This window comes from Rhea pennata, chromosome 17, assembly GCF_028389875.1.
Source record: "Rhea pennata isolate bPtePen1 chromosome 17, bPtePen1.pri, whole genome shotgun sequence".
NCBI classification, from domain to species: domain Eukaryota; kingdom Metazoa; phylum Chordata; class Aves; order Rheiformes; family Rheidae; genus Rhea; species Rhea pennata.
This window is the reverse complement of record NC_084679.1, coordinates 11,694,165-11,719,089: the sequence shown is the minus strand read 5'-3', so window position 1 is coordinate 11,719,089 and position 24,925 is coordinate 11,694,165. Positions and strand designations below refer to the sequence as shown.

The 24,925-nt window shown below is 39.7% G+C and overlaps 2 protein-coding genes across 4 annotated transcripts in view; both read left to right on the top strand.

Moving 5' to 3' along the window:
• Positions 1–524: 524 nt before the first annotated feature.
• Positions 525–12,641, top strand: RAB36 (RAB36, member RAS oncogene family). The gene is made up of 10 exons (XM_062590455.1): positions 525–593; positions 1,683–1,771; positions 4,386–4,451; positions 5,557–5,658; positions 7,342–7,406; positions 8,001–8,052; positions 9,437–9,518; positions 11,612–11,702; positions 12,229–12,348; positions 12,577–12,641. Exons 1-10 carry the CDS (start codon positions 525–527, stop codon positions 12,639–12,641), a joined length of 801 nt encoding a protein of 266 aa, XP_062446439.1.
• A 7,272-nt stretch (positions 12,642–19,913) lies between these two features.
• Positions 19,914–24,925, top strand: part of BCR (BCR activator of RhoGEF and GTPase) — a 106,834-nt gene continuing 101,822 nt past the window's right edge. For all 3 annotated transcript variants that reach the window (XM_062590452.1, XM_062590451.1, XM_062590454.1), the window contains exon 1: positions 19,914–21,999. In XM_062590452.1, coding sequence (XP_062446436.1) covers positions 20,484–21,999 — 1,516 coding nt within the window. In that variant the 5' untranslated portion in view covers positions 19,914–20,483. The remainder of the gene's footprint in view (positions 22,000–24,925) is intronic.

Sequence of the window (24,925 nt, the reverse complement as noted above, 5' to 3'; positions counted from 1 at the left end):
TTTGATGTTGTGCCAAGAAATGTGGCAACTTCATCATTCCTCCTTTTCTCTTATGATCAAATGTGGGATCCCCTCATATTTATTACTATGCTTTGTACAGGTGCATTTTAAGCAGTGATCAAGATTTTAAAATTAAATGTTGCAAAATCCTTTGTGGGATAAACTAGAAGAAATTCTATGGAATTAAGTGAAGAAGTCTCTGCCCTTGCATGAAATGAGATGTCATGCTTTGTATTTTCAGAAAGCCTCTGTACGCTACTACAGCTGTACATACTGAAGTGGCCCCTTTAACATAAGAAACAGATTTTTCTATCACAAAGTCAAATAAAAGAACTATTAGCTCTGTTGGAAGGGAAACAAATATAAGTCCATAAGGACTGCTGATTATTATTTTTTTAATATATATAGTATTTCCTCTGTGTTCAGATGATTCCTGATTGTTATGTATCTCTTTACACATTTCCTGTTTGTTATGTATCTCTTTACACATTTCCTGTTTGGTAGTATTGAATTGAATTTGAAGAATGAAGTCCAGCCTAATGCATTTGGTTCCCTTGGTGAGTAGGGACAGAATAATCTCCCAGTTTCCCAAGGTAAGCATTCTTTATCCCTGTGGTCAGAGTACCTGCACTGGGGGCTTTTTCCCATGTGCAATAGTATTTTAATTTAATGTGTAATTGTTGTTTGTTGCTAAAATTAAGAATTGTTTGACTTCTTTCAGAGATGAATGGAACTTCCTTTTCCCATTCAGTGCTGATGGCTTTAATAATAAGCCTGACTTCTTCCTTCAACATCCACAGGAAGATTTTTGCCACATGAGCATTATCTTCTAATCCCTATCTTGTTCTTTCAGCCAAACATTGATAAGTGCCATGCTTAGGCAGTTACTATACTGAGGGGAAATGATAACCATTGCAGATACTAAATATGCAGAAGAACTAATTAGATCTATGTGGAGTGTTTTGGTTAAAGAGTATGAGGCAGCTTTCTTCCGTGTGTGTGTGTGTGTAGGAACCTTAGTCATACACTAGGTCAAATGCAGTAGGCACTGTAAAAATACAGGCAGAAACGATCATTCCTGTCCCCAAAGAGTTTTGTACTTGGAAGTATAATAGAAGAGTTAAAGGACAGGGAAGGACAAAGATCTATCACTTTATTTTTCAGCTGTTCAGAAGTATCCTTTAAGGGAATTTAGTATTTTTTTTCATGCTTGATCTCGGCTCCATATTTTTTTTTAATTTTAAGAAAATTACCCCAGTTGTTTTAGGCAAATATAAGCTAAAATGTATTTCTCCCTTTTTTAACCAACACTTAATTAAAAAACAATAGAAACAGTACTTTATGCAAGTAAGATCTAAAAGACTAAGTAAGAATGACTTGTTTGTTGCGTGTTCCCAGATGTGTTTTTTGTTTTGTGTTATATTACTGAGAGAATTTAAGGTATTTGTTATTGTAAGAATGACAATCAAATATGTTTGGCTGTGGAACTTTAGCTAGAGGTACTCTGAAAAGCAGTCAAACAATAGAGAATGTATTTACTGTCTGAAGCAATATTTGTTGAATGTACCTGTGAGGCAACTTGGCTGCCTTCTGATTTAGGCTATCCATTTTCTTAAGCCAAGGTATCCCTGTGCTTGAGAAGCTCTTAATCTCCTTATCTAGCTGTTCTCTCCTATCTTCAGTGGTACACACCTGAGGCCTGCTTGCAGTTCAAAGAACACTTCCATGCACAGGTCAAAACTGCCTGTCAGCTGAGTAATGGAACAGCTGGGTAAGAGTAGTTCTTTGTTTTGGGGGTTTTTAAGTATCCATTAAAGTAAATTTTCTAAACTCTCCTTTATAGCCTACTTCCTTCCTAGGCTTATCCTCATTACTCATCTTCCTAAGTACCATGTGTTTCAAGGGAACTAAGCCCATGCATATGACAGTTCTCTGTCCTGTTTGATGATAGATGGCTAAGGTGTTCCTCCTCCTTACAAGTTTCAAAGATACTTTTCCTGGTAGCATAAGCAGTGTTGAAAAAATACAGGAGTTTAGCAACAAATAGCTAAATTCTTAGTTTGAAAGATGAACTGACTGCTTAAAATTAGTGTTGAATTTTGCCAATCCAAGTCAGTATGATGAGCAGATAAAAGGACTAGGGTAGAGGTAGCCTTGCTGTAATCTCCATTGGTATTGGTACCTGCTGAGTATGCCAAGTTAGTAGTTAATACAGACTGAGGGGAGGGAGGAAAAAGATTTCACTGGTGCAAATGTATAGTAGTTCTACTTCTAAGTCATTTGAAGTGCATGGGAATCTAGCTTTATCTTTTAGAAGTATACATGCTGAGAAAATGTCTTAAGTGTCTCCTTAAAGCTAGAGCAAAATTCTGGAGTAAATATAGCATTGAAAAATACAAATCAATTCTTTTGGTTTTTGCCTTTCTAATATTCTTAAATTGTTTTTTCGTGTCATCCCTCTCCTGGAATTGTTACTTGTACTGATTTAATTGCTGAAGCAAGGCAAGAAAGCTAAACTATGTTAGAAATTGTCCATATTCAGATAAAATAAATAGCTGTATGTTTTAGTATAAATACTTTTGTGTTCCAGTGTGAAAGATCCTTCATAAAATAAGGCTACTATGAATATTGACAGTTGGCTCACTATTCTTTTAAATCTAGAGTTGTTAATTACCTTGAGACTTGTCATGATACCAATTTTTAGACAGAATTCTATTCATTTCATAGGGAGTCTTGCTAAAAAGTTTGAGCCAAAACATGACTCCCCGAGAAGCATCAACATTTATTACTATTTAGCAGTACAGTCACTGTCTTTCATGTAAATTTGTTACAAGTGTCAGGACAATTCTACTGGCAAAATATTTTTTACTGAACCAAAATTTTTTTCCCCACCATAACTGAAGTGTATTTGTTCTTTACAGAATAAACCATCTCCCCAGTTCATTTAATATGGTCATATCACAATGACCATAGCTAAAAAGCTTCACATATTAAAATTAACTTCCTTTCCTGTCACTGCTCTCTAGATATCTAAACACAATTTCTAGATAAATAGTAAGATATGATTATTATTTTAGGGGGAAGAATGGATGGACAGACAGAACTGTTTGGTACAATAAGTGTAAAACTTAGAGGGAATAACCATCATCTTCCTTTTCCATTCTCTCAAATAACAGAGCATTTCTTTCTTGTTTAGAAAGGTAGTCTGAGATCTTGATCAATGTGTTAAATTGTCTAATCTAGGGAGGCTTTTTCACTCAATGAGAATTAGTAGAGCATACACCCCTAAACCATCACTTTCTTTTTTTGCCTTATCCTTAAGGCAGCCAATTTTGTTTAGTGTTGTATCAGTACCAGTTATTCAGGCACAGACATGTCAGCAGCATGGGGACCTGTTTCCACCATGTTTGCATTATTTAGCACAGTACATGCTTTCTTTTTCCTGAAATATTAGTTCTGAAGCTTTCCAATCAAGACTGGGACTATGTAGAATAGATAATTTGCAAACAGCACGCCATAGAAGCCTGATATAACCAGATGTAACATGCAAGAGAAGATTAATGCCATTGTTTAAAAAGCTATTCCTTAATACAAAAGAATGTTAAACCTCTTAAGCCATTATTGTAACATGTGCACAGGAGATGTCAATCCAAGTTTAGGTCAACAAATACAGTTACATTCTCTTATCCTTCTATATCTCCGAAGAGATGCATGTATTTCAGTTTTAAGAATGCAGACTGAGTCACCTAAAGCCCATCTGCTGCTTTCTATGGGAGGACCCAGAGCAAAGAGGATTATTTGCATGAAGCTAGCTTCAGATTAATACTATTCCAGATAGTTGGGAAATGTATCGGATCTAAACACCATTTTTGTTTTTTGTCCTCCCCCACCTCCAAGACAAATTTCACTGAAGATTATTTTATTGTCAGCTGTTTCTGATTCATTCATATAGAACTTGATTCTGTACCATTGATGTCAATGAGAAACTTGATTAAAATTAATGGCAGAAAGATCTAAACTTGTACTCTTCAAAGGGCTGATAATATTGCAGATACTGAATGGACGTATGTGCAAACTCCCAAATGTGTATACTCACAGTCGAAGCCTTTTTAATAGAAGGGAGCTTCTGCCTCACTAGTTTGTATTTGAGAAAAAAACGTAGTAAGAAGCGGACTGTTTCTGCCCCAGAGACTTTTTTTTTTGACTTTTTTTTTCTTTCGATTTAAGATTCTGATCCAGTAGCACGGTGGCATTTAGGTAGCCTTGAGCTGCAGATACATATGCTCACAATCACTTAAGTTTAAGGATCTAAATCAGCATCTTTGTGGTTAGAATATTGAAATTGCTACTAAAAAATATTTGATGTTTTGAAACCTTTATTACAGGCTGAAGCTGTCCAAGGTGGTTGTGGTAGGAGACTTGTATGTTGGGAAAACCAGCCTCATCAACAGGTACAGTGTATGTCAGCAGATGGTTTGATTCTGCTCTTTCTCAGTTTGAAAGTGTATCAGTTGTTGTAGTGTAGTAAAACTTTCAGTATTCTAAAGTGAAGCTAAATGTTTAGAATGTTTTCATTCCTCTCCATTCATGATGAGAATTCATAGTTTCTGTTTTGAACCATGGTTTTGTTATTAAATACAAGACAAAACAAAGTCAACAGTAAACATACTCTGCATACCATCACAGAAAGTCACGCTCAGTGACTTTGGTCAGGTCTTCTGGGCAGCATATGTTATAATCTGAAGTAATTTTATTTGGTCAAATTTTAGATGATTCAGTGTTTCCTTAAGAAAATCCATTTTAAAGCCAACACAATTAATCAGAAGGTGCAAAAAAATCTCTCCAATGTCTGATCTGGGGTTTCATGTTTTTAGCCTCATTAGGAGAATTGTTTACTGAAATATTTTCTAGGTCATTCCAGTGCAGGTACCTGGAATCACTTCTGTAGCTACAAGACTACAAAAAGCTGATATTTTTCCATAACTTATAAAATGAGGTGGTTAAATGGCAGAATGCCTTAAAGAACAGTTATTTTATTCTTCCCCAGATGCTAGAAACAGCTCTTAAGTTTTTAGTATCTAACTCCATTGAATTTCTGTAGCTTGTGATCACTCTAACTTTCTGTCTGTTTGCATTTTCAATTATTTCTTCCAAGTTATTAAGCAGTTTTGGGAAAATTTTTAATCTCATTAGTAAGTCTCTTAGACTAAAACTGTAAGATACTGTACTTTCCTTGGCAGTCCAAAAGTATTTTATTTTGATTCTTATCTCACCCTGAGAGCTCGCTGGACGTATGCCTTCCAGTTTGTCTTACTCATATCATTCTTATTTCCTTTCTCAGTGTTTTTATATATACACACACATTTTATATATATATATATATATATATATATATATACACACACACACACACACACACACACATATATGTGCATCTGCAGTATGTAGCCAATCCACAGTTAATTCTTTTCTTTACAATTTACCCTACATAGTACTAGTGCTGCAGTTATTTATAGCTGGGTGTTGCTAGTATTCTACCCCATTTTTTTATTGCAGATTTTGTAAAGATAATTTTGACCGAGACTACAAGGCAACTATTGGAGTGGATTTTGAAATTGAACGTTTTGAAATAGTTGGAGTACCATACAATCTCCAGATGTAAGTTGTACTGTGGTGGCTAAGTATCAGGCAGAATATACTAAGAGCAGAGGTGGATCACTGCATACTCTGAGATGAGGATTTTAAAATCTGCAAGCATAATGCAATCTGAAAAACAGTTTGTCACCCAGGCTTCTAATTTGGGGGAAACTGTGTGTGTATGTGTGTGTACACACATACATACACACTCTTGAATCTTTCACCCTTAGAAAATGCTATAATTTTATCAATAAAAGTTTGACTTAAATGTCTTGCCCCATTTCAGTGGAGTTTTTTTTTTTTTTTTTTTAACTGAAGTTTCTTGAAAAAGAAGTGGAAGCATTTGCAACAAATTTTATCTAGTACTACCCTTATACCATTCTGTTGTTTGGATTTAGCAGGCATAGGTGAGCATGGAACTTGGTTTTACTAGAGGATGACAACCTCTAGCAATCATTGAAATCAATGTCAAGATATCCAATGATATCAGCATCACCTAATCAGGACTAAATTTTCCCCAAGTCATAGAAAGACTCAAGTGCTTTTGTAAGAATTTGAACTTAGAATCTTCCAATTTTCAGGGTTTTTAAAATCAGACTACTGGGAGTTCTAACTTTCTCTAGCATGATGTGGTTCTGAAAAATGTTTGTTATTTCCAATGGTTAGCTGTATTCTGCTGAAGGCATTATTGAATCTTCTATGCTATGGCACGTGATCTAGAGCACAGATAAGATGCATCGGGTGAAGTAATTTAGTGCAAGAATATTAAAACCTTTACATTTAGGAACACTTTCTCTGAGATGTCATTGCCTAAAGACGTTGAAAAATACCTAGATATCCACTTCCTACTGATTTCAGTGCTGTTATGTTTTTGAAAACTCTTCTAGGCACTATCTTCATCCTTTTGGACCTTGAATGCCTTTAAAAATCTGGACTGATGTGCTAGAGCATTGGCGATTGATGCAGTAAAGTTCAGGGGCTTACTTTGATTTGGATTATCTGCAGAATCCGCAGTGGCTGTGTAGAATGTTACTAAATGGTAAATGCTAGTGCCCCCTCTTGCTGAGAGGTTTTCATACAAGATAAATTTGAGGTATCAGTGATTGGTGATACTATGCTGTTTAAAAAATCCCAAACCCCTACAGTAATGCCAGTAGCTGAGAGAACTGTATGTCATGTTCATTAATAAGAAGCAATTTCTCGAAACTCAAGTGGTACCGTTAGTACCTGGTGGACTAAGCTGTAAGTCTGTAATATGTAGTGAATGGACATATATTGTATCCAGCAGTTGCAAGACTCTGGTAGGGGCTAATAGATAATTTAGCTAGTATTGGCACAGAAAATACATTTTCAACATTAGATCGCCCTAGAAATAAATATAAATAACATAGATGAGCTCTGAAATGTTTTAAGAAACGGATATTAGTATGCAGAGTTCATACATTTGAACTGACTCTTCAAGAACAGTCTCTAAAATGACTGGTGTGAAAAAAGGATTAAAAACAGGGTTAAAAAGTCTTCATTAAGTAGTAGAGCTTTATTGTATTTCCAACAGTAGTTAATGAATAACATGTTCCAGATGGTAACACTTCTCTGGTATCACATTCTTCTCCAACTTGTACCAGTCTGTTGCTTCATTAGCATGTTTACTCAGGTTACACTGGGTTTCATTAACCTGAAATTTCTCTTTTTGCCATTGCACAGATGGGACACAGCAGGTCAGGAAAAGTTCAAGTGCATTGCATCTGCTTACTACCGAGGAGCAGAGGGTGAGAACAATATTAATTTGATCCTGGCTGTGACTTTGTAAAGAAACATGCAATACGTACGCCTATATTTGGTTCTGGCAAGGTGCCTGTAGGTATAGTCTGGTGCAAAAGATCCTCTATTATCACAGGGGAAAACTAAAAACTCAGATGTATCTATCTATCTGTAGATAGTTACACTTACAAGCTTTGAATGTTCTGACAAGGCAGAGAAAATTTGGTATTTGAATTTAGGGGGAGGAGAACTTGGATTTGGGTAAGTTTCTTGCTGTGGTTACGAGAAGTGGATACCTTTGACATTCCCTTTGAGAAGAGAGACTTTTTGCAGCAATTAAAGTGGTCCAGAATAAAAGGAGCATGAATGCTCTAGACTGGAATACAGGTAAAGAGCAAATGAAGTTAAGACTATGGACTGTCTGCTAGAAAAGAAAGGAAAGAGAGCAGATAAGTTTTTCTCCTGTCTCCTCTGGTTTACATATGTAGTTACACTTCATACTTAATCATTCTCCCTGTTGAGCAGGGTGTGTTGAATTGGAGAGACTTCTGATGCATTTTCTAACTTGATTACTGCTTTTGCTGTATTGTCTTTTATTGCAGTTATAATAACAGTGTTTGATCTGGCTGATATTCAGACTTTGGATCATACTAAGTAAGTTTCTGGATTTTGGCTTAGCCACTATGGCTTTTGTGGGAGGTCTAGTTGCCTTAGATACCCTTTAGTTGCTTTAGGAGTCTGTATGGTAGAGAACTAGGTAGATGGCAAGTTTTTTGAGCTAAGAAATGAAGGCTGACATAAGTGATTATTTGGATTATTTAGAACAGGATTTTTCTGAACAAATGCAGAGCATAAATTTGAACTACTCACCCTTGACTTTATTTATAGTCAGTGGAGAGAAAAAGGCACTTTCGTAAGAGTTGGATCATTCCAAAACTAGACAGGTAGGGAAAAATGGATACTTTCAGAGTGCACTTTGTATTTTCCTGTTTGCTCGTTACTCCACTCATAGCATCTGCATTAGATGCCAGCATAAGTTGATGAGAAATCTCATGCATAATGTTTCAAGAGTTTCTCATTTTCTAAGTGCAGGTGAGGCTTTCTCAAGCTTCTGCAGATACTGCTGGGACATAGGCTGTAAAAAAGAGGAGCAAGGATGGAAAACTTGATATGTTTAACATAGACATAATTAGACCTACTAGTCCAGATATATATAATGGTTTTGTTACAGTAGTACATTAACTGGTACAAATAAGCTTGCTCGGCTTCCAGTGTGGGCTATAAAACCAATCTGTGTTCCACACAGTTGTCTCCAGACTGTTGCTTAGAGCTGATATATTTCTAAAATATTGTTACGACTAATGTACGTGCCTGTTTCTCTACAACTTGTATTTTGATCTAGAATTGTATTAGAGTATTTTCTTAGAATACCACTGTGATGCTTAGCTCATTAGCATAGGTCTTTGTACAATAATATATATTAGTGTCTCTACTTGGCTGAAAATAATTAAAGGCTGTGAGCCTGATTCCCCTACCACCCTTCCTTCCATCTTTGACTTGTACTAAATGACTCAAGAGCAACTTAACTGCCAGAGCAACAAAAATATGAAAGCTTATGAGACAAATAGGCAGCCTTTACAGGGAGCTGTTTTATAATCTTGCTGAATAGATTATTTCACTCTTTATTCTCTTATTTAATCTGCTGTGCCATTCATATTTTTCCCTCTGCTTCTTGTTTTCTTTTTCCTTATCTCTATGAAAACTGAATTGGCCCTTCCCTTGTACTGATAAATACCGTCTTTGGGTCTAAAATTGTTGTTGAACTTGTACTGTACAGTGGACATGTTTGAACTTTTTATTAGTGGAAGGCAGGTATTCAAAGAGGTTGGAATAGTTTCTGGTCTCTTTCTGTTCAGAAGAAAAGGTCTTTGATATACTAAGTTCATCCTCTCACTTTTCTTGTGACCCTATTATCGGTCTCTTTTTCCTATACCCCTCGGTCTCCTTGACAGATTCTCATCTTTCTTCTGCATTTCAGACAGTGGCTGGAAGATGCATTGAGAGAGAATGAACCGAATTCCTGCTTCATCTTTCTGGTTGGAACAAAGAAAGATTTGGTGGTAAGTAGATCAAATGTAACTGAGAAAAATCAAATTTCCCCTAATTCTTTCTCTTAGTTATACACCATGTTGTCAGGACAAAGACCTTGAGAGGAAAAATCTAAATCAAAAGAAAGATGATCACAGATTTTTTTTTTAAAAAAATACAGTAAACTTAACTTATTTAAGAAAGCATTTTCTAAAATAAATTAAAAAAAGATCTTATTTATTGAATGTGACATGATTTTAACTAGAAGAGGAATAGATAATACAATCTCCCCACATTTTCTTGTGTTTCTTTCTCTAGCTATCACTACTTAAGGAGTCTAAAACAAGCATGCTTCCTATATTGTTTAGTTATATTTTTTTCAGCTGTTGCCTGTGGTATCACTTAAATTCTTTGGCCCTTAGCCTTTCTATTTTTCAGTGGAAAAAACATCCCGGAAAGCTACATGTCTGCCAGTTGTCCTGAGTACTTTGACTATTGCTTATATTGCTTTTTTTGAGTTGGAGAAAAAGCAAAATATGTGAGATCTCTGAAGGTGTGAGAGTCAGTGTGCCAGCCAACAGTCTTGTAGTATCAAGAATCTCTCGACATTGGGTTTCTGCAGCTGTGGGAATCTGACAGAGATCTTGATTCTTCACATACTTGAGTAAATAGTTATACATTTAGAATTAAATATTTCCATTGAATTCACCAGATCCAGAAAGACATCCAAGCATTTTAAAATTTCAACATATGTTTTTCTGCAGCGGATGACTTCATGACATTACAGCATCTGAAAAATAATTTGCTGAAATGAAAGTACTTAGGACTTTATTGATCAAAATATGACAGGACCTTGGTCTCATCAGAACTTTGAGGCATTACTTACATTCCTTCCTTAAAGCAAATGCACTGTGAACATCAGGAGGGCTTTCAAAGCCATGCTTCATGGCTATTAGAAAATATCAAAGAATTTGTTGTTAGAACAAATATATAAATAAACTCTGTATATAAAAAGAAAGCTGAATGAGATGGATTAAAATGAATTGTAAACAAAGCTTCCTGCTTTTCTTGAACAATCAGTCTTCTTCCTCAGATTTGCTGTCAGTGTGGTAACTTTTGATGGCTTCTTTTGCTGCATCTACTTTAATTCTCTTCTGTCTGCCCCCTCTGGGAAAATTGTCTTTGTCACCTTTGGAACTTTTGTGTTCCCTGCTTTTTACTGGAGTCAGCCAGTCTCCAGTTCTGCCTTCTAAACCAGATGGCACTCCAGAGGCTATACTTGAGTGTATTCAGTTGCTTTTGGGGAGGAACATCCCTTCTCTTTAGCAGGTTCCTCTGACCTAAGCTACAGCATCCAGGAGAAATAAAATGGACAGCTTTACTTTCTCTGCTACCCAGCTGTTGCCATTTGAATAAAAACAATATATAGCAGTACACAGAAATCTGCAAACAAACAGGACAGATGTCACCAACTATAAAAGGGCTGGAATCTGAAACCAAATACCAAGATACTGAGATGACTGATCACAGAAAACAAACAGGAGGGAAAAGACCTAAAGATAAAGGTGTAAAAAAGCAAAATCTATTAAGGGAGGGGGAAATCTTAGTCTTTAAGTAGATATAAGAAAGAAAGGAAAAACGCACAAAAAGCCAAAACCCAGACTATTTTGTTACATGACAAAAATAGATGAATTAGAAAAAGAACTGAGACAGAGACAAGAAAGACTGAGCCCAAAGAAGCACTGTGATTGCTTGATCCTGTAACTCTTCTGCTGAGAATGATACAGCTTAAAGATGGGTAAAGAGGCTATGTCTTTATAGCTCTCTACCACACTGTATAAGTAGATACAATGATTACCCTTGTTTTTGTTTGTTTCAATGCAGTGGAAGATAAATGGAAGCTTTCAGTTTGAAAGCCATACTAAGTACTTTCTCTCCCAAATATATGTTGTTTTTCTTCCACTGGTCGTGTCTTACTGCATGTCTTATTACACAAACTGCAAGGCAAGGCCAGAAAGCCTGCTGTGAAAACTGGAAGCATCATAATATAGGTGCTAACAACACTTCTGTATTATTTCTGGGTCAGATACAGTTCTTATGTTAAAGTTATTCCATGTTTACTCAGTCAGATGCTGTATGTGAAAGGACAGAGCTAGATGCCATCCGCTTTGCCAATGAGATGCAGGCAGAATACTGGTCCGTTTCAGCCAAAACAGGTAAGTTACTGCAAAGGATGCAAGAATAGTGTAAACCTAGATGCTCGTGTTAAGGCAGGAGAAAGGCTAAAGTTCCGTCTTCCCCAGTTCCAAAAATATGTTTATTTTGGTTGCCTTTTGAAGCTTTAGGTTTATTGATTGTTCTTTTTTTTATTTGAGCATCTATATGTATATATGCTTTCATGTCATGTTTACAGAAAGTACTTCAGCTGCTGAGCAATGTCTAAGCATGTTTATTTTATGGATAGTTGTACAAATACATGTGTGTGCATGGCTTCTCACATTAGGAATAAAAATAGCTTATGCCACAAACTGAATTTTCTGTTGCTGATTAGGAATAACAGATTAAATACAGTGTACAATATCCTAGGGTAAGGAAATGAGACATTCTCCCAGCGGTGATCAGAAAGGAAGAGAGACTGTTGGAGATTTCTCAGTATTGAGCAGCAGTCTGTCCACAGCTGTGCTTGTTTGATCATATGTTGGTGTGCAGTTGTAAAAACACAGTTTCTGTCCTGTTTCCTAGGGGAAAATGTCAAAGAATTATTTTCCCGAGTTGCTGCTCTGGCATTTGAACAGTCCATGATTAAGGAGATGGAGAAGACCAATGAGCACATGGCCCAAATTGGGGCAGGAAACCTCATCAGTATGTTAAATTTTGCTTCTTGTGTACATTTTCCTTGTTTTCCTTGTTTACAGTTTGAAGGACTGGGGAGGCTTCTAGAGCACCAAAGCCTGTCTTGCCCACCTGCAACCTTACTTCAGTGTCTGCCTCAGTTCTAGCATGTAGGAATGATGGGGGCTGCATATTGCTTTTGATACCTTATGGTGTCCTTTCTTGTGAGTTAATTTTATAACTTCTTGGTTTCTACAGAACTGGAAAAGAACTTGATGGAAATCCCAGAAGGCAATCCTCAAGCCAGCCTGAGTTGCTGCTAACTGACTTTGGCAAGTGCCACGCTTCTGTGTATGCAGCAGAGCACACCTGCAACAATGAAGGCTCTTTAACCAAAGTAGAAAGTTGTGTTTTGGGAAATGAGAGAGGAAAAACTCATTCAAACTTTCTTTCTGAGACTCTTGCAGCCTCACTTGTGCTGGATAGCGCAATCGTTGCATATACCTTTCTTTTTGTAGTGGAAACACAACATCCTTGTCTTAATGCAAGAAGACATTGCTAGTGCCTTGTGCTCGCCTGTCTGTTAGATACACTTGCAGTAAAAGTTCTGTGATTGTAGTATGCTGGTTTTGGATGATTCTCTAGAAATCTTGGATAGGGAAGTCCCATTCATGTGGGAGCAGAAAAAAATGGCAGGTCAGAGTAAATGGTGCCATCCATAGGTTTTTGCCTTTTTAAAAACAGGGTCAGATCATTGCGTAAAGTTACTCTGAATTGCTTTTACTCTGAATTGCTTTTAGGCTCTTCAACTATTAGGATTGTTCTGAAACTTTTTTTTTTTTTTTTAAAATAAGGAACAGCTATGGGAGCCACAGAAATGTGGATGGCAGAGTTTTCATAGTGATTCCTCCATCCAGGAAGAATCTGGGGAATTTCACCTTTTCCCCTTCAAAATCAAAGCCCAGTATTCAAATAATTTCAGGCTTGCAGTAAGTCCAGACAGGAACTTTGTCTAATATTCTGAAGGTTAGTCTTTTATGTAGTTAGGTAGAAGTATGTAAAATGCTACTGGATAGAAATGCTGTTGTTTTATGGTCACTTGAATAAGAAATAATAGTCATGTAAGTGTATGGTAGATAAGAATTAAACTTCATGTATTACATCTTCCAGGGAGGATACAGAATCCTTCTCTATATTTGATGTTCATGAAGCCTGTCTTCACTGCTGTTTTAGCCTGTGGCAGAGAATAATTATTGATGTCTTATTCTAACTACATTTTTTTGTTTGTAGTATGATTCTAGAAGCATGCTACAGTCTCAGTCATGCCTACCTGTGGTAGGAACTCTGAGCTGGTAAGGTTAGGTTCAATATTGTTGCTAAAGTAGTAGTCACTTTATCTGCTCTTACTGGATTTGGTAACTTGATACTGCATTTGATAAGTTGATACTGGCAGCAATTTGCTCCACACTTTAATGGAAACAAGAGTATTAAAGAAGTAGTATTGTGAAAAGTGTTCAAAATGTGTGTGGGTTTAGAGGGACAGGAAAAGATGAAGTTCTCCAAAGCAGACACAAATGCTTGATAAATCCTAATGGATTTGCCATATAAAGGTGGTGTTACTGAATGTTTGTTGTAGAACCTGCTGTCTGGATGTACTGCTGCAACTTAGTATGCTGGCTGGGTCAAAATAACCACTGCTTCAGTTTTACCTACGCAAATATCTTTTGACATAACCTTGTATAGTTCTTTAGAAATTAGTCTTTGTTTAGTGGAGAGAGTTTAGCTCTGAGTGGCATTCAATTTTATATCACTCTTCTGCTATTAAGGCAACAGTGAGCGATGACAGAAGACACTGCTGTTTTAAAAGTTGTATCTGCTGACTGAATGGCAAGCGAGATTGCCAGAAATTACTATAACAACTATATGATCAGTATTTGTGAGACCATGGTAGTATAATTGATTTTGATAATTAAATTTCTACTGCAAAACTACAGAAGAAATAGGAAGAAAATACTGGAAAAAATCAGATGGAGGGAAATAAAATGAATGTTTCTAACTGACTTTTAGTGTTCAGTTCTGAGTGCCTAGTTGGTGGCATTCCTCTAAAAGTAAATGGGACTGTAAATCTTCTACTTCACTAAACCATACAAATTTATGGCTATTCAAAATTACTATAAACACTAATTAAATGAAAGAATTATCAAAAGAGTCAAAGTGGGACAACATAAAGACCAGCTCTTTAGAAATCTTTACATCAGCAGTTTATAACTCTATAGTTCTAAAACTCAAATCTAGCATTATTTGTTATGCTGGCATAAACAAGAGTGGAACATCTTTTATAATGCCCTAAATTGCATATTGCAACTCTTTTAAATGGAGAGAAAGAGGAAAACCTCTGTACAGTTATAAGTTACTAGTTTCTTCAGATGTTCATTCAAGCATTAAGGAAACCTCAGTGTCTGGAGAACTGATTATAACAAGACCTGTCAAATTTGAGCTGCTGAGAAAATAAAAAGGTCCAATAAAGACATTTGTTAATAGATCTAGATATCAAATTGAAAATATTCTAGGTTCTCAGCCATGTTCTCCCTCAAATTATTTAATCGGAAACAGAAAAAAGCGGAGAAAATATGCTTTAAACTTTCTTTTTATTACTTTTTCTTTCATGACTTAGGATATAAATTTGAACAGCTTCAGACTGTAACAAATAGATCTAGGAACTCTGTCTTTATTGGACAGTCCTTGGCAATTGTGCTAATTCTGTTGGCAAAGACGCAAATGTAGCATTTGGTGGAGAAGATGAATGTGTGTGGGTATGTAAGGAGTTATGTGTAACATTTTGACCTTGTGATGTTCTATGTGTTTGTTCATCTCAAATCTGTTTCACAAGAATGACGAACATACATTCCCCTTGTACCATGCTTTCCACTGAGTGGGCAGCATAGCCATGGTCTTTGTGTTTACTGAGTTTGAATGAGCGAGTAAAAAAGACGGTTCACTTTACTGCAGCATATCATGCACATGTGTAAAACATTTTGTGTTTGTATAATGCTTTTCAGAAGTAAATTTGCAAGCATGGTGGAACCATAAAGCACTGCTGACTACTGTGCTGAAGATGAGTACTGCCAGTCTCACTTTATAGCTAGCTAAGTGGAAGCCCATAAAGGTAGTATTTCTGATTCTTTTTTTTTGTTTATTTGTTTTTGTTTTTTGAATAAGGGCTTCATTTCTCCCAAGAAAAACTTTCTTAAGCAGTTTGAAACTAAGTTTTGTATCTTGTTTTCACCTCTTCTCCCCAATTCTTTTCCCGGGTGAAGACAACTTTTTACAATAAGAAATTATTCTTAAATCAGGCTTCAAAGCAATACCTGTACCACCTGTGATGAATAGGCCTGAGTCTGGATTTCAGCCCAAATTTTCCTTGCATGCATATTTTTTGGACATAAGCTGATGCCTTGTCATGTGCTTTGGGCATACATCGAACACATCAGAGGAGAAAACTTGGATATACATGTTACTAGTTGGTGTCATCCCAAGCACAATATTCTACTTAAAGGGTGGACAGGCTCAGTGCAGCTGTGGCAGTGCTTGCTCAGCTGAACCTTTACCACCTATGCCCATAAGGCATCCTGCAATTTCTCATGGCTGTTGTTGAGCAGACAAGCTAGGCTTTCTCTTTCCTGAAAGGGTTGGTAAGGGTCCTGGTTGCCAAAGGTGTATTTTACAAGATAAGCACGCCTAATATTGCTGCCTAGGCTAGATGCAAAATAGTGGCAATGCCTACAACTGCAAAATGAGTTAGCAACAAATCTAAGAAAAGACATCAGGATTCAAGGATATGCTTTTTTCAAAAACAAAATTTCCAAGGTATTGCTTTTGTTACTGAGCTCCTTTCCTGCACAAAATCAGAGATGCAGTCTCTTCAGCAATGCAATTCTGTTGCTTAAAGAATCAAATGTGACAAAATACGATTTTTTTTCCTAGTAAAGAGAAGCTTACAATGGCTAGGATGCCAGATGTTGCAGGAAAGGCAGTTCCCTTTCTGTATATTGGGAATCCTTAACTTCAAAGGAAATGGTTACTTTATTTTCTCTTAACAAATACAGTTCAGTGCATTGCTTGATGTCATTACTGGTTTGTATCTTTTGAAATTTCAAAAGTTTCATGCATGAAAGTAATGGCATAAAGCCTGTTGGTCAGTAACTATTACTTGGAAATAGTCTGTCTCCATCTAATCCATGATGGATGCTATGAGGCTATGTTTTTTTTTTTTTTTTTAAAGCTCCACTGAGACTTCCCCAGCAAAAAGCTCAGTATTAATAATTGATCATCTAGACCGAATCTTAGATCATGTTACAATTGATGAATTACTTAGGAAAGCACAAAGGAAAGTCTCTAACTTTGGTAGAAAGGTAAACATGCTATTAATTTGCAAGTTCTTAAATGTTTATCTGCTATATGTTTTATTTGTGCGTGTTTTTCCATTCTATCAGCCACTTCATTTGCTGTGAAAAAGCCTTAATGTTGTGGAAAACAATGTCAGAATAACTGTACTAAATCTAGACATAGATAGTCTAAAACAATTTTCATGGCAGTTGGTGAATTCATCACAGTACTAATGGCAACAGTTTCATTGCCAGCTTCCTTGGGGAATTTGCTACTGAGAAGTTCTGCTGCTTCAGAGATACTCTGAAGCAAAGTTAAGGGGCAAATGTAATAATCTCCCAAAAGAAGTAGTAATGTTATGCTGTTTCCTTTCTTAAGTAGAAGCTAATGTGTTCCTGTTCAAATAAGTATGTATATCTCATGGAACAAAACGCCTGGTAATAGATCAAAAGCCTTTTAAGAAACAGTCAACTGGCAGGTAAAATTAATTTTTACTATAAAAGCCTTTTTTTTTTTTTTTTTTTTTAGTGATGCCTCTGTCTTTTGACTGATCAGTTGACACTTGGCACTTGGAATATTACTTTTTTATTACTTATAGGTCTTGATCAGCTCTTTCCTGTTGGTTCCAAGTTCTCTTCTCACTGACTCTTCTCACTGAGGCACCACCAGAGTTCATTCTTCCTGAGTAAACCCATCCCAGTTCTGTATCTTTTCAGGCTTTCACCAATAGTGAAAGCTTATTCCAGGGAGTACAGTATAACCCACTGGTGAGTGAATGCTGTAAACTCCTCTATCTCCTTGGAAAATGTGAGTTACAATGAAGTGTTTGGCTAGTTGAAGTTGTAGCAGACTTCACATTTGGTTTTGGAGATGCCAGATTAGTTTCTTGTACTTTGGCCACAGAGTTGTTCTCCCAATGAGCAATGTCCATTCTCTGAATTCAAAGAGGGAGTTCTCACTTTCCTAGAATCAGAAAATAGTTTAGGTTGGGAGGGACCTCTGAAGGTTATCTGGCTTTGTCAACTCTACTACAGAATGCTGCCTTGTTCTGCAAAAATATGGTTTCTCAGTTTCAGCTGCAGATGAATCAGAAGTCTCTTTTATTTCTCTTTAAAAAGACTCTGCTTTTTGTACTTCCAAATTATTTCCACAAAACTCCTACTGATTCTCTCGTGTGAGATGCTGAAGAAAGAGTTCATAACTGTTTGCTCCAACCAGGGCTTTTAAGGCTGGGAAGACTGGCTCTTTTCTCCCACAAGAGGGAGCTCCATGGACACTGAAATACTACTTGTCCTGCAGCTGCAAAGGCTTTGCAGTCCCTGGTAGGCCGGCAGAGGGGGTGTGTGGGTGGTCTGGCTGTAGTTTAGCCCTTCATCATGACATTCTCAGTGTCAACTCACAGATATGTTTCTACCACCACAGCCTTAATGACATTTTATATGCTGTTAAAATACTCTGCTGAATGCATAAAGTATCAGCAGAAGTTCAGAGATTAATCCAATGCCCACTGGGATTTCTGATGCTGTAATATACCTCAATAGATACAGGGTACAATTGTGTAATAGTATTATTCATCCAAGTTAAATATGCATGCACAAATTCATCCTCTGGCTCATCAGAATTCTTGCTGCCTCCAAAAAGGGCACGAGATGTGAGAAAAGTGAGCCTAAAAAAAAGCCTTTGCTAGAAATAAAAAGGAATCGAAACTGTGTGAGATTTGATTAAAAGTGATGTATGTATTCAAAACATATCCCAGTGATACAGCTGTCACTGTTTAACAATCACACTTGTACAGTCTAAAACCACACTACTAGAAGTGTGTCACAATTTCATTGTTCAAACAGGCACAGAGGCAAAAAAAAAAAAACAGTAATGAAAAGACATTTTTTTTCTCTGTGAAAGATGGAGATTTTTTTTAAAGAGTTATAGAGGTATTTAATGAATACATAGCTTTTATTTTTATTTGAATTATAATATGTTTTCCAGATAGATCAGTCAGTGTCCCGTATGTGTTAAAAGCTGAGGAAACAAGTGCAGGAAAAGAGGTTAAGACCAGGAAATGAACAGCAAGCAGAATCTACTATGCAAAATTGAATGCAAGATTAGCCATTTGTAATATGTCCGAAAACATTTGAAAAATATTTTTCATCTGGCATATGAAAAAGCTTGAAGAGAAGAATGCTTTACTGGATCATGAAGCATTATGTATCCGGAAGGTAAAACTACTGCTCCTGCGGGCTTGTGTTTTTCATTTAGAAGAGCATTAGAATTTATAGTATCTCAAAGCTTCACTGTTTTTAGACTCAGAGGATTATATTAGTTATTGCTGGGACGATATCTTACTATCTTTTCCAGTAACAGGTACCAGAAATCATATACCTCGCTTTGATGGTGTGCCCCACCTCCGACCTGAAACAAGCAGGCTTATGAGGGATTTGAGGTCCACATATTGATGCTTTTTCCCTTGTCCTAATGGGCAAGCTGGGATTCCAGGGTATTTAGTACCACTTTTCCGGAGGCTGAATTAGCGCCGGGAGAGGATGGAGGGCCCAGGCGAAGTCACGTACCTCAGAGCCGCCGTGCCCAGGCTTCGCTTCAAAGCGGTCACAGCGGGCTGGGGCCGGGGGCCCCGCGCTGTGGCCGAAAGCGGGCCCAGCCGCTGCACAGAGCAGACTGGTGTCAACAGCCGGGTGACCGCTGCGGTGCCCGTCACTTCTGGGCATAGCTGCCAGCGCAGGAAGGGTGGCGCGGAGGCCGGGCCCCCGTGGCGACCTGCGCTTGGGGCGGGGGGGGCCTCTGACGGGGCGAGCAGCGCCCGGCTCGGAGCGCTGCTGCGCGCACGCGGGCGAGCGCAGGGGCGGCCTGGTGCGGGGAGCGCGGCAGGTACCGGTACCGGGGCGGGGGCGGCGGGGCGGGCGGGCACCCTGGCAGCAGCGCTGGGGACAGCGGCACTTGCAGCTCGGTGCCCCTGTCCCGCCAGCAGCCGGCCCGCTGCGCGCCCCGGGGAGGGCGCGGGCGCCGCCGCCGGCCCGGCTGCCCCTTTAAGAGGCCCCCGCGCCGTGTCAGTCGCTGCGCCGGGCTCCTTCCCTCTCCTCCCCTTCCGCAGCGCTGCGATTCGGGGCGCCGCCGCCAGAGCCGGGCCGCGCCATGGGCAGCCGCGGGCAGCCGCCGCCGCCGCCGCCGCGCCCGGGGGGCTCCCGCGGGGCCGCGCGGCGCTCGGGCACCGACGGGTAGCGGGCGCGGCGGCTGCGGGGAGCGTGTGCGCCCGGAGGGCAGCACAATAGCCGGGAGGAGGAGACAGGGAAAGGGGCAGGGGGGAAGGAGGAGAGAGAGAAAGCAAGCACGGCGCGGGGGCTGCCGAGGGGAGCGCGGAGCGGCGGGCGCTGAGCAGCGCGCCCAGGACGGCGGCGCAGGAGGTGGGTGGGCGGCATTCACCTTCCCTCCCCCGCGCCCTGCCCGCTCCTTTGTGCGCCCCCGCCGAAGCGCCCTGCGAGCGCCGCGGAGGGAGCGGGGCGTTCGCGAGCAACGGACCGGTCATGCCGGGGGGCGAGTAGCGAGTATCGGGGGCCGGCAAGAGCTGGAGGAGCCGGGGAGGAGCGAGCGCGCCGAGGACTGGCGTTTACCTCCCGGTTTCCCTGCATGGACCGTGAAAGAGACGCGTTGAGTTGATCCTGCCGGAGCTGTTTGTGTTTCTACATGTGAGATCCGGTTGGTTTATTCTCTCCACCTCTCTCTCTCCAGCTTCCCTTATTCCCTACTTACTTACTCCCGTATGCAAAATGGTGGACCCTGTGGGGTTTGTGGAGGCTTGGAAAGCACAATTTACAGACTCTGAGCCTCCCAAAATGGAGCTGAAATCTGTAGGAGACATTGAACAGGAGCTAGAGATGTGCAAAGCATCTATCCGGAGACTGGAGATGGAGGTTAACAAGGAGAGGTTCCGCATGATTTACCTGCAGACTCTTCTGGCAAAGGAGAAGAAAAGCTATGATAGACAGAGATGGGGTTTTAAACGTGTTTCTCAATTGCCTGAAGGGGGTGCAGAGCAGCAGATCCAAGACCTGCATCATCATCAGTCTGCTGACCAAGATGAATATGAAAAAAGCAAGTCACATCATGGGGAGGAAAAGTTCAAACCCAGGATACCCTCCTTACGGAAGCTCTCTACCCAGAGTGATGGGTCAGACCTGTCGCCCCTGGACAGCCCCCATCACGGAGAGGGAGAGCAGGACAGGTGTAAGTACTATGCTGAGGAGAAACTGAAAAGAGTTGCAGAAGATAGGGAGAGTCGCTGTGACACAGATGGATCTCCTTCAAAACACAGGTCAGCTTCCTCCCGCAGGCTGGTGGGATCTGCTGAGAAGGAGGGATCATTTGAACTGCTTTCTAAGGACAGAGGAAACACCACGAGTGTGGCAGCCCTAAGGTCCAATTTTGAGAGGATTAAAAAGGTTAATTCACATTCTTCTGGAGATAACAAGGATGTTGTTGAAAAGCCCTTTTATGTGAACATGGAGTATCATCATGAGAAGGGTCTAGTGAAGGTCAATGATAAAGATGTTTCTGATAAAATAAGCTCCCTTGGTAGCCAAGCCATGCAAATGGAACGCAAGAAGTCCTTGCACTCCCTCCCTTCTAACATGGTACCCAGCTTTAGTGAGTTCCAGAGGCCCGCTTACAGGGGAAGATCCTCGGAGAGCAGCTTTGGCTATGATGGAGAATATGAGGATGCTGAACTGAACCCCAGGTTTCTTAAAGATAATCTGATTAATGCCAATGGCAGCAACCGCCCGCCTTGGCAGCCCATGGACTTTCAACCCTATCAAAGTATCTATGTTGGTGGAATGATGGGGGAAGAAGGGAAAGGACCTATCCTGCGAAATCAGAGCACATCTGATCAGGAAAAGCATCTCACTTGGCCTAGGAGATCTTATTCCCCTAGGAGTTTTGAAGATATTGGAGGAGGATATACTCCTGATTGTAGCTCCAATGAGAACCTTACCTCTAGTGAGGAAGACTTCTCTTCAGGGCAGTCCAGCCATGTCTCCCCTAGCCCCACCACTTACCGCATGTATCGGGATAAAAGCCGTTCTCCCTCCCAGAACTCCCAGCAATCCTTTGACAGTAGCAGTCCACCAACCCCCCAGTCTCAAAAACGGCACCGGCAGCAGCAGCAAGTCATTGTGTCTGAGGCTACTATTGTGGGCGTACGAAAAACAGGACAGATCTGGCCAAACGATGGTGATTTGCCTTCTGGGAGATGTCACCAGGACAGCTGTTTCCATGGGGATACAGGTGCGTACCTCTTATTTAAGCAGGTTTTTTTTGTTTATTTTTCATGTATAGAGTGGGAAATAGCATCATGGAAATTAACAGGAGAGGCTTTCTAGGTGATCCTGGGTGAATTGCCCAAAGGGGGCAACTGTTTAGTGTGAGAAACTTGTGCTTATCTCGTAGTTGTCCAGTTCAAGGAAGTTTCCGCAGAAATATATCTCAGACTGCATCTTAGAAACATGCATTTGATTCCCAGGGTGGTTGACACAGGATATTTTTTTTTTGAAGGGATCAACTGAACCCCCCATAAATCAGTTCTCAAAAGTTTCCATGAGTATGAGGTAAAAGGGGGCCAGAGCTGTCTACTGTGCATGCCAGATCTTTCCTTCTTATTCTCCTACTGAGAAGTAGCTAAGCTCTACCCCAGAGGTGGCAGCATGTCAAAACCTGAGGGTTTGGCTGGAGCTTTATCATGATGCTCCTCCCATAATCTTGTTTTTTCCTGCCTGTATTAATTGGGGTGCTAGTTTCTCATTCTGTCTCGTGTCATCCTTCAATTTCTGTCTCGTGTCATCCTTCAATTAGAGATGATTAGAGGTGATGATTGTGCAGTCCTGTTCCTGCAGCTTTCTGCTGTCACTAAGGGAGGGAAGAACTGAGAATATTAGGCAGCCCTGAGGGAGAGCTGTTAATTTAGTTTTAGCAGAGTCAAAATTGTTGTTTTAGGAAGAGCTAGGCACGTTTGAACCAATTCTTATATAAGCTATTCAGGCATGCAGATGTTTGTGTGTGATCCTAGTAGATTTGGAGTTGGTGGAAGAGGGGAACCATGACCTGCGTTGATTCAAATAGAGTCACTGAATGTGTGTGGACATCTGAATGTATTTAGCAACATGCAAAACGTGAACAGTTTTTCCTGCTAACACCAGTAGTCTTTTTTGCAGTAAAGGAGAAGCAGTGAATTCCAGGAATGAAGAAACTTATTGTTTTGATAGGCTTCTGTTGTTCTAAGTTTGTGAGTTATCTGTGGGGTTTTTTTTTTATTCTCTTTGAATCTGTAGCTTTAATAAGGGATTAACTTGATATTTGACAACATGATTTAGTTCCTGAAGTAGCAGGTGAATCGGAGCCCTGGAGAGGCTCATAGAGAGAAGCCTGTCAGATTGTGTTGCTTTCCCAGTCGTGTCAGATTGATGCACAAGCTTGCAGAAGAGTAACCTGGCTGGAAGGAGATTCCCTATTGTCATTTCCCTGCTGTTTTTCCACCTGCAGTATTTTGAGTGAGCAGCAACTGAGGAAGAAATGTTTGCTCCCCCCTGTCCCCTTATTTCTCATTGTTGCGTTAGTGGAAGGCTGTACATTTGTAATGAATTGTCACCATACGTGAAACCTCATTACCCTCTCCTCATGGTACTTCTTCCTTATCCAATTGTATACATATCTGTTTTCTATCCAGGACTGCTGCATTCTTGTTTGGTTTCGTGCATATGTGTGTATCTTAGGGGGAGCAGAAGTAATGCAGGGGAGAGGCTGGGTCTAGTGCTGGTTTAGTCTGAGCTGCAGCCATCTGTCTCTGCTCTTGTTTACTGATGCTCTTTAGATGACTGAGAAGCCTCCTGGCAGTTGCAGTTTTGCAGAGGAAAACAAAGGGGCAAAAATAACAAAGGTTGGTGTAGCTTTAGGATAAATTCAGCTTTCAGACAAGCAGTAGTTCAATTTTATTTTAAGTAATTTCATTTAGTTGGTGCTTTGTGGGATATAGTGATAATAAAATAGACTGCTGAAAGCTCAGAACAGTTAAAATTCCTGATTCCGGTCGAAAGCTTAGTGTCTGAGGATGACCACGCGACTGTAGACAAGGACAGAACGTGACTGATCTCCCTTCTGCTTTCCTCAGCATAGGGGGTAACATAGCAAGCCTAGCAGGAACCTTCGCCAGATGGCTAATCACTTCTGTCTTGCACATTAGCTGGTGGCAACTTTTTACTTAACCAAAAAGGCGTATGTCTTCAGGAAGAGTATGTTTCTGGTTTATTCCTAATGAGCATCATTTGATAAGAATCTTTTTTGCCTGCTTAGGAAGAAGTTTGATCTGAAACCAGTTGATAGAGCTTCTCTTTCATAAAACAAACACAGAGGGGGTGAGAGCTCACTTTGTGATTAGCTGGCTGGCTACCGTTCCCAACTATCATGCTCTAATGAGGACTGTTCTCCAGCACCACATGATATGCAAGCAGCTCACAGCTCCAGACAGCCTTTCCTGCACCTGTGGTTCAGTCACTAGTTCTGCCAGTCTTCCCTGAAGTTGTGCTTGAATAGAGAATGCAAGTCGGAATCACAGCAGGTTCTGTCCAGCCTTAATGTTAATTAGCATCAAGTGGGATTTGTTCAACAGTGTTTGGCTTCTTTGTACAGTCAGATTTCTGTCTCCTTGTTGGCTTTGCTTTCCATGACTTTTGTTTATAATAATGCTGAACGTGGTGTAGACAGACACTATGTGAACTTCCTGTCTGGATCCACCATGCCAGCGCATCTTGAGTTTGGCTAGGGAACACTTGGTATTTTGTCTAAATTCTTTCCTGAGCTCACAGTTGAGAGATCATTTGTTAACTTTGCATTATAAAAAAAGGAATAGAAGGATGTCACCTAACTCTCAAGTGAATGGGATCTGAGCCAATATTTGAATCTGCATTTCTGCAGATGAGTTATCAGACCAAGGTAGTAGGATCTCAGCTTTTTCCAAAAGGAAGGCACAATATGAAAACTTGAGTGGTGAGATTTGGTAACAACCATATTTTCTGTTAGATATTTTTAATGGCATCTGGGCAAAGATTTTGTTTGTTTGTTTGTTTTTGTTAGGATGAATTATATAACACCTATTTGTTGTAATGGGACTAGGGAAAATCAAGCCTATGATAAATGTGAATGCTTTTACTACAGTTGTTTG

Excerpts from the sequence above, each read along its gene's own strand:
- RAB36 (XM_062590455.1), top strand. The coding sequence starts at position 525 with ATGAAGTCCAGCCTAATGCATTTGGTTCCCTTGGTGAGTAGGGACAGA. Across the intron at positions 594-1,682 it reads TAATCTCCCAGTTTCCCAAG|TGGTACACACCTGAGGCCTG; the intron begins GTAAGCATTCTT and ends TCCTATCTTCAG. Across the intron at positions 7,407-8,000 it reads TTACTACCGAGGAGCAGAGG|TTATAATAACAGTGTTTGAT; the intron begins GTGAGAACAATA and ends CTTTTATTGCAG.